General features: G+C 48.2%; 1 protein-coding gene across 2 annotated transcripts in view; it reads right to left on the bottom strand.

The window, feature by feature from the left end:
* The window catches only part of PPARD (peroxisome proliferator activated receptor delta), a 278036-nt gene that overhangs the window by 6522 nt on the left and 259577 nt on the right, over window positions 1-11937 (bottom strand). For both annotated transcript variants that reach the window (XM_075335866.1, XM_075335867.1), the window contains exons 4-5: window positions 9740-9927; window positions 8501-8951 (exon numbers count right to left, since the gene is read on the bottom strand). In XM_075335866.1, coding sequence (XP_075191981.1) covers window positions 8501-8951; window positions 9740-9927 — 639 coding nt within the window. The remainder of the gene's footprint in view (window positions 1-8500; window positions 8952-9739; window positions 9928-11937) is intronic.

The raw sequence follows: 11937 nt of genomic DNA, 5'->3' as shown, positions 1-11937 counted from the left end.
TTGTAGTGTGCAGTGTGAGCAGATGATGCACCAATGTAGAAAGGATTCAAGCCACATAGGGATTGCTGTTTAAACTGGTTTTTACTCACTGTTCTGGTACCAGTGCCCTGGTGGTGCTGGTTTTCAGGTGTTCCCTCACCCTTTATTCCCAGTGTCAGTTGGTGACCTGGTGAGCTGTCCTCCGTGCACACTTTAGTATTTGATGGGTCCCCGTGGCCTAAAGCGTCTTGGGATCCCCACCGTTTCACAGTCTTGGCCCGCATAGCAGGCAGCCTGGACAAATTTAATGGGTTGGACTCCTCCCTCCCAGGTCCCCTATTTGCTGCTTTGCTCCGGACACTCAGGTTGGTGGGGGACCCTAATGATTCCCTCACCTGGCAGATTTAACAGTTAGCTTGGCACGTGCTCCCGTTCAAGGGTTCTGCACCCCGCCTTGTGCTTAGTTCTGTGAGTACTGGTCCCGCAACCCTCTGGCAACCCTCGCTTCCTTGAGTACTGGTTCCTTACTCTACAGCCACTCTCCTCCTGTTTTAGCTCCAGTTCTTTATTCAGGTTTTAACACCTTTCTCCTCACTTTCACCTCTTCATACCGTACTAACGTCCTCTCATGCTTAAATCCTCCCTCTAATTGCTCCAACTCCTAACTCACTTCAGTTCCCGCCTTTTCAACTCCAGGCCCTTCCCCTCCTGGGTTTCTAGCTTACCAATTGTATGAGCCCCCTTCCAATAGGCAGCTTCCATTAGACCCGTCTCTAAGCTGTCTCCAGGCAGGGAAAAGGGGTTGTGTGTTTGTGTGTTGTGTTGTCACCGGCACTGGTATTCTAGGGTTTGGGTTGTCCACAGGTTACATATTTTGTGGCAACTGATACCTCAGGGGTGCTACATTAACGTACCAACAAATTGAAGGAAGCCTGATGATATGGGTTTTTTTTCACAGCCAAAGACGTTTGATACTTTGTCAGAATCGATGATGGTCACAATCCTGAGCTATATGCAAGAATCCTACAAGACGAGTTACTTTATACACTCAAGTACTATAGATATGAAAAAGATGACCTAGTGTTCCAGCAGGACAATGGCCTAAAGCATACATCAAGATTGGCAAAGAAATGGATCAATGACATGAAGTAGAGGTGGTGGATTGTCACCCACAGTCACCAGACCTCAATCCAATCAAACACTTGTTTGTAGAATTGAAGAAAAAGATGAATACACACTCATTTGACCAAGAGGAAAAAAGATTTTTGAGAGACAGACTAAGAACACTACGTTCGAAACGCGTCCTCTCTAGCATGGGCTCTCATTGACCCTGATGTGGACTTTTTAATATGTATTTAAAATAAAGATTTTTTTATTTTTTAAAAAAATGTTTTGCTTGAACAAGTTTGCTGGAAATTTCTCTTCCTTACACTCATTTGACCAGTATGCACCAACATTAGGAAATGTAGATGACACCTGAGACCTGCTTGATCCTGATATCAGAAGGATGCTCAGAAGATTTCAGGCAGTTAAAAGCCAAAAGGTGGATCCATAAAATACTTACAAATAATAAACATGTTTAACTTTGGCTTACTTTAATCTTTATATATGTTATATTCATGTACTATGTTCTATCATATTTGGCACCTTCTTCTATGTATTAGGGCTACAGTGCACCTCATTTTTCATCCTCCAGACACCCACTATACAGGTAAACTTTGCCGGTGTACTACACCATGGTTTAGACCTCTTCTTGTTGTTTGTTTATTATATTATTTCTTTGTCGCTCCATTGGGAGACCCAGACAATTGGGTGTATAGCTTCTGCCTCCGGAGGCCACACAAAGTATTACACTTAAAAGTGTAAACCCCTCCCCTCTGCCTATACACCCCCCCGTGCATCACGGGCTCCTCAGTTTTTACACATGCACGCAAGCTCCACAATTTAGTCAGCAGCAGCTGCTGACTATATCGGATGGAGGAAAAGAGGGCCCATAACAGGGCCCCCAGCATGCTCCCTTCTCACCCCACTCTGGTCGGCGGTGCTGTTAAGGTTGAGGTACCCATTGCGGGTACAAAGGCTGGAGCCACATGCTGTTTTCCTTCCCCATCCCTTAGGGGCTCTGGGAGAAGTGGGATCCTAACCGGTCACCAGGCACTGGGACCGTGCTCCCTCTGCAGCCCCTGAGGGAATCTGCTGGACAGGAGACCGGGTATCGTCAGGGACAGGGCCCTGCTCCTATGAGGTACTCTGTGTCCCCTTGGGGACGGCGCATAGAGCGCCTGTCTAATGGACGCTGCAGCAGCTGCTGGGTGTGTTTGTGCGCCGGGACTACCGCGCTGACCGCGCTTGTTTGCCGGCCGCGCTTATAACTTTAGTCCCCGGCTTTTGCGGCCTAGTACCGCATATTCCCGCCCCCGGGCCTGCCAGTCAGGGGTAAGGGCGGGACGCTGCACTGGACGTCAGCGCTGAGGGCTGGAGCATACTTAGTATCCTCCTCCCCCCTCACTGAGCACCGTGGGGCACCAGATTCCCGCACTTTCTAAGGCACGCCCACGGCTCCCTCCTCCTCTCAGAACGCTGGCAGCCATTCCTTTCAGCACTTCTGACGCTGGAGAACTTCAGGACGAGCTCTACAGCTCTGGGAGGCCCAGGCAGGGAATCTGGTGGTCACACAACCGCTGAGGGCGGTCGGTAAGGCGCACCTGTTACTAGGTGCTGGCCCCCCTGGGTGCCGAAGTGTATATTTATATGCTTATATTGTATACATTTACTCTGTACGGCCGTACTATTGCTTTGGCTATATACCCTCTCTGATTGCTCTAGAGGAGACAACAGCATGTCGTCCGCAAAAAGCAAGGGTGCCAAGGCACAGGCTTACTTTGCCACCTGTACCTCATGTGCGGCTATGCTACCTGCAGGTTCCACCTACCCTCATTGTGTGCAATGCTCGGCCCCTGTGACACTCACTCAGCCGGAGCCTCTGCCACTGGTGGGACCCTCGGCCCAGGTGGAACCACCTGCTGCCACTGTCCAGGTGACAGGGACAGAGTTTGCAGTATTCGCTGACAAACTTACTGAGTCTATGGATAAATGGTCTGCTAAGATACTAGAAGCTTTGCAGTCCAGACCTGTAACACAGGCCCCGGGCACTGTTGAATCAGTTCCCTCAGACCCCCCTCGGTCGGCGCAGCAAAGTGCTAGGTCCCACGGTGAGGACTCCGGCAGTCCCAGACCGGCTAAGCGGGGTCGCTGGGAGCTTCCCTCGACTTCATCACACTGTTCAGGGTCTCAGCATGAGGACTCTCTGGAAGATGAAGCGGAGGTGGCAGATCAGGGCTCTGATTCTGACGCCGCTCTCAACCTTGATACACCTGAAGGGGACGCCATAGTAAACGACCTTATAGCGTCCATCAATCAGGTGTTGGATCTTTCTCCTCCAACTCCTCAGATTGAGGAGTCAGCCTCTCAGCAGGAGAAATTCCATTTTAGGTTTCCCAAACGTACACGGAGTGCGTTTCTTGATCACTCCGACTTCAGAGATACAGTCCAGAAACACCGAGCTTTTCCAGATAAGCGCTTTACTAAGCGCCTTAATGACACACGTTATCCCTTCCCCCCTGACGTAGTCAAGGGTTGGGCTCAGTGTCCCAAGGTGGATCCTCCAATCTCTAGACTGGCGGCTAGATCCATAGTTGCAGTGGCAGACGGTGCATCACTCAAGGATGCCACTGACAGGCAGATAGAGCTCCTGATGAAATCCATCTATGAAGCTATCGGCGCGTCCTATGCTCCGGCATTCGCAGCCGTATGGGCACTCCAAGCTATCTCAGCTTGTCAGTCTGAGATTAATGCAGTCACACGTGCCTCTACTCCGCAGGTTGTGTCCTTAACCTCTCAGGCGTCGGCGTTTGCGTCCTACGCCATGAATGCTGTCCTGGACTCTGCGAGCCGTACGGCGGTAGCATCCGCCAATTCGGTGGCAGTCCGCAGGGCCATGTGGCTACGTGAATGGAAGGCAGACTCTGCTTCCAAAAAGTTCTTAACCGGTTTGCCATTTTCTGGCGACCGCCTGTTTGGCGAGCAATTGGATGAAATCATTAAACAATCCAAGGGAAAGGACTCGTCCTTACCCCAGTCCAAACCAAACAGACCTCAACAACGGAAGATACAACCGAGGTTTCGGTCCTTTCGGCCCTCAGCCAGATCTCAATTCGCCTCGTCCAACAGGCCACAGAAGGGTCAGAGGAACTCTGATTCATGGCGGTCTAAGTCACGCCCTAAAAAGACCGCCGGAGGAACCGCTCCCAAAGCGGCCTCCTCATGACTTTCGGCCTCCCCAAACCGCATCCTCGGTCGGTGGCAGGCTCTCCCGCTTTTGCGACGCCTGGTTGCCACATGTCCAAGACCGATGGGTGAGAGACATTCTGTCTCACGGTTACAGGATAGAGTTCCGCTCTCGTCCTCCGACTCGTTTCTTCAGAACATCTCCGCCCCCCGAGCGAGCCGATGCTCTTCTTCTGGCGGTGAGCACTCTGAAAGCAGAAGGAGTGGTGATCCCTGTTCCTCTTCAGCAACGGGGTCACGGTTTTTACTCCAACTTGTTCGTGGTGCCAAAAAAGGACGGATCTTTCCGTCCCGTTCTGGACCTCAAACTGCTCAACCAACACGTGAACACCAGGCGGTTCCGGATGGAATCTCTCCGCTCCGTCATCGCCTCGATGTCCCAAGGAGACTTCCTAGCATCAATCGACATCAGGGATGCTTATCTCCACGTGCCGATTGCACCAGAGCATCAGCGCTTCCTGCGTTTCGCCATCGGGGACGAACACCTTCAGTTCGTGGCACTGCCTTTCGGCCTGGCGACAGCCCCACGGGTCTTCACCAAGGTCATGGCAACAGTGGTAGCAGTCCTACACTCTCAGGGACACTCGGTGATCCCTTACTTAGACGATCTCCTTGTCAAGGCCCCCTCTCGGGTGGCATGCCAACACAGCCTGAACATTGCTCTGGAGACTCTCCAGAGATTCGGGTGGATCATCAATTTCCCAAAGTCAAAATTGACACCGACCCAATCGCTGACATATCTCGGGATGGAGTTTCATACTCTCTCAGCGATAGTGAAACTTCCGCTGGACAAACAGCGTTCACTACGGACAGGGGTGCAATCTCTCCTTCGAGCCCAGTCGCACCCCTTGAGGCGCCTCATGCACTTCCTAGGGAAGATGGTGGCAGCAATGGAGGCAGTTCCATTTGCGCAGTTTCATCTGCGTCCACTTCAATGGGACATTCTCCGCAAATGGGACAGGAAGTCGACGTCCCTCGACAGGAACGTCTCCCTTTCTCGGGCAGCCAAGGCCTCCCTTCAGTGGTGGCTTCTTCCCACTTCTTTGTCGAAGGGGAAATCATTCCTGCCCCCATCCTGGGCTGTGGTCACGACGGACGCGAGTCTGTCAGGGTGGGGAGCGGTCTTCCTCCACCACAGAGCTCAGGGTACCTGGACTCAGCCAGAGTCCTCCCTTCAGATCAATGTTCTGGAGATAAGGGCAGTGTATCTAGCCCAAAAGGCGTTCCAGCCGTGGCTGGAAGGCAGGCAGATCCGAATTCAGTCGGACAACGCCACGGCGGTGGCATACATCAACCACCAAGGCGGCACACGCAGTCGGCAAGCCTTCCAGGAAGTTCGGCGGATTCTGCTGTGGGTGGAAGCCACAGCCTCCACCATCTCCGCAGTTCACATCCCGGGCGTAGAAAACTGGGAAGCAGATTTTCTCAGTCGCCAGGGCATGGACGCAGGGGAATGGTCTCTTCACCCGGACGTGTTTCAAGAGATCTGTTGCCGCTGGGGGAAGCCGGACGTCGACCTAATGGCGTCCCGGCACAACAACAAGGTCCCGGCATTCATGGCACGGTCTCAAGATCACAGAGCTCTGGCGACAGACGCATTAGTTCAGGATTGGTCGCAGTTTCGGCTGCCTTATGTATTTCCTCCTCTGGCACTGCTGCCCAGAGTATTACGCAAGATCAGGTCCGACTGCCGCCGCGCCATCCTTATCGCCCCAGACTGGCCGAGGAGGTCGTGGTACCCGGATCTGTGGCATCTCACGGTGGGTCAACCGTGGGCACTACCAGACCGTCCAGACTTACTGTCTCAAGGGCCATTTTTCCATCTGAATTCTGCGGCCCTCAACCTGACTGTGTGGCCATTGAGTCCTGGATCCTAGCGTCTTCAGGGTTATCTCTAGAGGTCATTGCCACTATGAGACAGGCCAGGAAACCAACGTCCGCCAAGATCTACCACAGGACGTGGAGGATCTTCTTATCCTGGTGCTCTAATCAGGGTTTTACTCCCTGGCCATTTGCCTTGCCCACTTTTCTGTCCTTCCTTCAATCCGGAATGGAAAAGGGTTTGTCTCTCGGCTCTCTTAAGGGACAAGTCTCGGCGCTCTCTGTGTTTTTTCAAAAGCGTCTAGCCAGGCTTCCGCAGGTACGCACGTTCCTGCAGGGGGTTTGCCACATAGTCCCTACTTACAAGCGTCCGCTAGAACCCTGGGATCTTAACAGGGTGCTAACGGCTCTTCAGAAACCACCTTTCAAGCCAATGAGAGATATTTCTCTTTCACGCCTTTCGCGGAAAGTGGTCTTCCTAGTGGCAGTCACATCACTTCGGAGAGTGTCTGAGCTAGCTGCACTGTCATGCAAAGCCCCCTTCCTGGTGTTTCACCAGGACAAGGTGGTTCTGCGTCCGGTTCCGGAATTTCTCCCTAAGGTGGTATCCCCTTTTCATCTCAATCAGGATATCTCCTTACCTTCTTTTTGCCCTCATCCAGTTCACCAATGTGAAAAGGATTTGCACTTGTTAGATCTTGTCAGAGCACTTAGACTCTACATTTCTCGTACGGCGCCCCTGCGCCGCTCGGATGCGCTCTTTGTCCTTGTCGCTGGCCAGCGTAAAGGGTCGCAGGCTTCCAAGTCAACCTTGGCTCGGTGGATCAAGGAACCAATTCTTGAAGCCTACCGTTCTTCTGGGCTTCCGGTTCCTTCCGGGCTGAAAGCCCATTCTACCAGAGCCGTGGGTGCGTCCTGGGCATTGCGGCACCAGGCTACGGCTCAGCAGGTGTGTCAGGCGGCTACCTGGTCGAGTCTGCACACTTTCACGAAACACTATCAGGTGCATACCTACGCTTCGGCAGATGCCAGCCTAGGTAGGCGAGTCCTTCAGGCGGCGGTTGCCCACCTGTAGGAAGGGGCCGTTTTTCGGCTCTATTACCGAGGTATTCTTTTACCCACCCAGGGACTGCTTTTGGACGTCCCAATTGTCTGGGTCTCCCAATGGAGCGACAAAGAAGAAGGAAATTTTGTTTACTTACCGTAAATTCCTTTTCTTCTAGCTCCTATTGGGAGACCCAGCACCCGCCCCTGTTCCCTTCGGGCTGTTGTTCTTTTGTGTAGACATGTTGTTCATGTTGAATGGTTCTGGTTTTCAGTTCTCCGAACATCCTTCGGATTGAATTTACCTTAGACCAATTTATAAGTTTCCTCCTTCCTGCTTTTGCACCAAAACTGAGGAGCCCGTGATGCACGGGGGGGTGTATAGGCAGAGGGGAGGGGTTTACACTTTTAAGTGTAATACTTTGTGTGGCCTCCGGAGGCAGAAGCTATACACCCAATTGTCTGGGTCTCCCAATAGGAGCTAGAAGAAAAGGAATTTACGGTAAGTAAACAAAATTCCCTTCTTCTCCCCATGTATTTTATTACATTGATCTACCTGTTTATTTTACCTCTAGATTACCATTTTGCCTTTTGTGCGTTTAATTTCCCTGAATACATATTAATAGAATCTATGGCCTTTTTGCAACAGCAGCTTATTCAACTTTTACCCTGTTATTGGCCTCGTGCATTTGATAGTTTGTAAATTTTGTAAATTATGTATAGATTTTCTTTGTATATAACCTGTATTGTATATTTACGTTATTGTTCGTGTTTTTTATAGCAACTCCTGACTAAGACCCAGGCGGGTTGAAACGTCTGATTGCATAGTCGCAATTCTTTATTTAATAAAATTTGACACATTTTATATCATATACATCGAGTGCAGTGAATTCATTTGGGATTTTATAAAATGAAGGTAGTCATCCTCCAAGCTGCAGTGGATGGTGAGATATGGAGCCTGAAAGTAAAAAGTTCAAATTATTGTTACCCTTTTGCTCGTCAGTGTATATTAGCCATCAATGGTTTTTAAGTGAATTGCAGTCATATCTATATGGATGTTATTTTGAGTTTATATATGGAAATATAGAGGCAAATTTAAGATAAGAGACAACTGCTGTTAGTAGAAAATTTGATATGAAAAGATATGGAAAAAAAACAAAACTTTTTTAATCATCCATTACTTAGGACTAGACTTTAGCTTATATCATGTAACATTATTTTGTAATGCAAAGGACAGAAAAGAAGGCATTAGAAGGCAAAGTTTGAAGTAATACAAAAGTGCATGAAAAAATATTGGTAAGTCTCTAACCACCACAAAGGATGATAGCAGCTACAAAGAGCGCCAGGTCACTGTCGTTGAGTTCCAGCGCATTGAACTTAGAGGCAAAGTTGAATTTTGGTTCCATGATGTGACAGAAGGGAAGACGAACACTGCGTAAGAATTCACGAGTGACAAAACCACGACCTCCAGCTACCAGTAGCCCATCTTTGTTCATAAGTGAGGCAAGCATGCAAAATATTGCTTCGTGAACTCCATATTTAACTAGTGTGACCTGATCATTGAGGTAGAGTGTGCTGAAACCTGGAATGCTCTTGGCAAAGTCAGTAAGTGCTCGAACAGTCTCCACAGAAGTGCACTGACATCGGTAAAATACATGAACTCCAATCTCTGTTCCAGGAGGGTCCTGTGTTGGCAGTTGATCCCAAACTGTTCCTTTTTCTGCTTCCCATAGGGTTTCCATGTCGTAGATCACAAAAGGCTAAAGGAAAAGGATGATGCAGTGGATATTGTATTAAATCATTGTCATCAAAATTTATGTTGAGCAGAAATCATTTCAAAGTGTATAGCTAGCGTAACAAAAAGTTAGTCCTAATAAACTACCCATACATGTCCAAAATGTGTATGTGATCTCAGTAGCAAGAAAGAAGTGTCTGCTGGAGGATTCTGCAATGGATTATCTACCTGGAGAATATATCGGTATGCTAAAATCCAACGTTCACGACTGGTCCATTCATCCAAAACAGTCCAAATGATTGTCAGCTAATCATGAAGTACAACATTTGCACCATTCTAAACTGGTTTAACGCATAACCATTTATATGTAAATAAACCACCATATACTTTGATCCAGTTTGGAGTGCTGTGGATCTTCTCATATTTTATAGACTGTGGATGGTCTGTGGACCTGGACTACATATTACTTTGTAACCGATTATCTGATGTTTCATTGTTAAGTCATCAGCTGACATCAATAAAAAGAGAGTAGAGGAATTCGCAAACATTAGATGATTGGAGGGTAGAGCCTACCCAAGTCTAATATGTATGGCCACCTTTATTATGGGTTCTGTTTTATTGCGAGCCCAAAAAGGTAATTCAGTTACTGTAATTAGTTGCATTAAAGCTAGTAATCGGGGATTTACAAAATAGATGTTCTGTTTGTTAGCATATTGAATATTTTCATTCTTGCTTAATATAGACAATGTTTATATTGATTAGTAGTTTAACTAATATTGACTAAGTGACAAAGCCAAAAAAAAAATGACTCACCGAAATGCTACTCTTGCCAGTCAGAATATCCCGTGCTTTTTTCTTTGTCATGGTGAAGGTATTCATATAAGACGAGTGGATGCTCTGAGAAAGAGCCACCAGGTCAGACACTGGAGAATTGGTGTCCTCCATGGTAGGCTGTACAAGACGTCTCCTTTCTGCTTCTGGCATTCTACCAAACCTAATTGCTGAAGGAGTATAAAATAAAGAAGGAAAAAAACTAGGTTACCCATTAGTAAAAAGTCAGTTAAAATCTGTAATATTGTGTTCACTAGTAGAGAGATTAGGTAAAAATGAGAATATTTAGTAGTGAATACCATTTCATTGCTAGCTAAAATAACACAAAAACATTAATGTTCTAGATAAGGAGTTAGAGGACAATAAAACTTTCAGATGGAATTCTGGTGCAGTGTTGTGATGCCCACATTGATGTAGAATTACATAGTGGTTCCTGCTTTGAAAGAGTGTTATAAACGGTTGTGAAAATTTTGCTATACTTAAAGAGAATCTGTCACCAGGTTTTTGCTACCATATCTAAAAGCAGTATGATGTAGGGGCAGAAGTCCTGAGTCCAGTGATGTATCACTTAGGCTAGGTTCACACTTCCGTTGTTTTGCTTCCGTCAGGTCCGTTGTTGCAATGCAATGACGGATCCGTCGTTTTTGAGAGGTCAACTGACGCAACGGATGTGTAACTTCACAGGATTCCGTTCACAGGAATCCTGTGAAAAAAACTGCTCTGTCGCGTCTGTTTACTGGGCTGCTTGCTTCAGTTCTGATAAAATCACTGTTTTATCTGCTCCAGATCTCCTTTTTTTTCTGAAGATTGATATTTCTATAACCCCACGCTCATTACAGATTGGCAGCTTTCTGCCTATGCACAGCATATACAGAAAGCTGTCAATCAATGATGGGGTGAGGTTATTCACTGCTCATGAACATAGAAGGCTAAATGACTGCAGCTGTACTAGTCCTTTAGTGATAAAAATCATTTTTAAGCAGGCTATCAAACCTACACCAAGCTGCCCAGTAAGTGAGACACATCTCGCTCAAATCAGGTCATCAAGTTTTTGTCATGTAATCTGAGAGCAGTATAATATAGAGACAGAATACCTTAAGGCCAGTTTCAGACATCCGTGTTTCAGGTACGTGTGACATCCGTTCTTAACACGGATGCCACACGTACCCGTGTTATTCTATACTGTTACTCACACGGACGTGTTTTCACACGGACCGTGTCACCCCTCATGACCCCGCACGCACACACGGAAACATGTCTGCTTTTTCTCCGGCAGCACGGGTGCACACGGATCGCACACTGATGTGACCTCTGTGTTTGCATACGTGTGACACGTACTGGAGAAAACACGGATCTTTTAAATAAAAAGATTTTCTATATTCACCTGCCTCCAGTGCTGTTTTCTTCGGCTCTGCTGTCTCCCGCTTCTGACTCCCGCTCATTATATTCATTGATTGTCCACTGCACTGAGGAGCTGGAAGTCGGAGCAGCGCCGGGGACTTCAGTGCTAGGGACCGCATCGCTAGGGACAGGTGAGTATCCAGCAGTGTGTGTGTGTGTGTGTGTGTGTGTGTGTGTGTGAGAGTGTGAGTGTGTGGGAGAGTGTGAGTGTGTGGGAGAGTGTGGTGAGGACCTGGAAGCTGGAGCATTACGGGGACAGCAGCGCAGGGGACCGCGCCAGGGACAGCATCCCGGAGGACAGCATCGCCATTGCTGGTGACAGGTGAGTATTCAGCAAGCAGTGTGTGTGCAGTGATGTCCAGGAGGTCATTGGAGTTCCGAATGAAATCTGATGAACCTATGAAGTAACCGTCCTGACACCCACTGTAGTGCGGTTGTCGCAGGGGTGTCATCGGGATGTCATCAGAGTTCATTGGGAACTCCAATGACCTGGACGTCACTGCACACACACTGCTTGATGAATACTCACCTCTCCCTGCGATGCTGTCCTCGGCGACGCGGTCACCGGCATTGTCCCTGCAATGCTCCAGCTTCAAGGTCCTCAATGCAGTGAATAATTAATGAATATAATTAGAGGGGGTCTGGAGCGGGAGGTAGCAGAACCGAAGAACACAGAGCTAGATACAGGTAAGTATAGAATATATTTTTATTTAATAAAAGACCCGTGTTTTCTCTGGCATGTGTCACACGTATGGACACACATATGACACACGTATGAC

The sequence above is a fragment of the Anomaloglossus baeobatrachus genome, chromosome 2 (assembly GCF_048569485.1).
Source record: "Anomaloglossus baeobatrachus isolate aAnoBae1 chromosome 2, aAnoBae1.hap1, whole genome shotgun sequence".
Lineage (NCBI taxonomy): Eukaryota > Metazoa > Chordata > Amphibia > Anura > Aromobatidae > Anomaloglossus > Anomaloglossus baeobatrachus.
The sequence above is the reverse complement of the archived record's forward strand: the minus strand, read 5'-3'. Positions and strand labels throughout refer to the sequence as shown.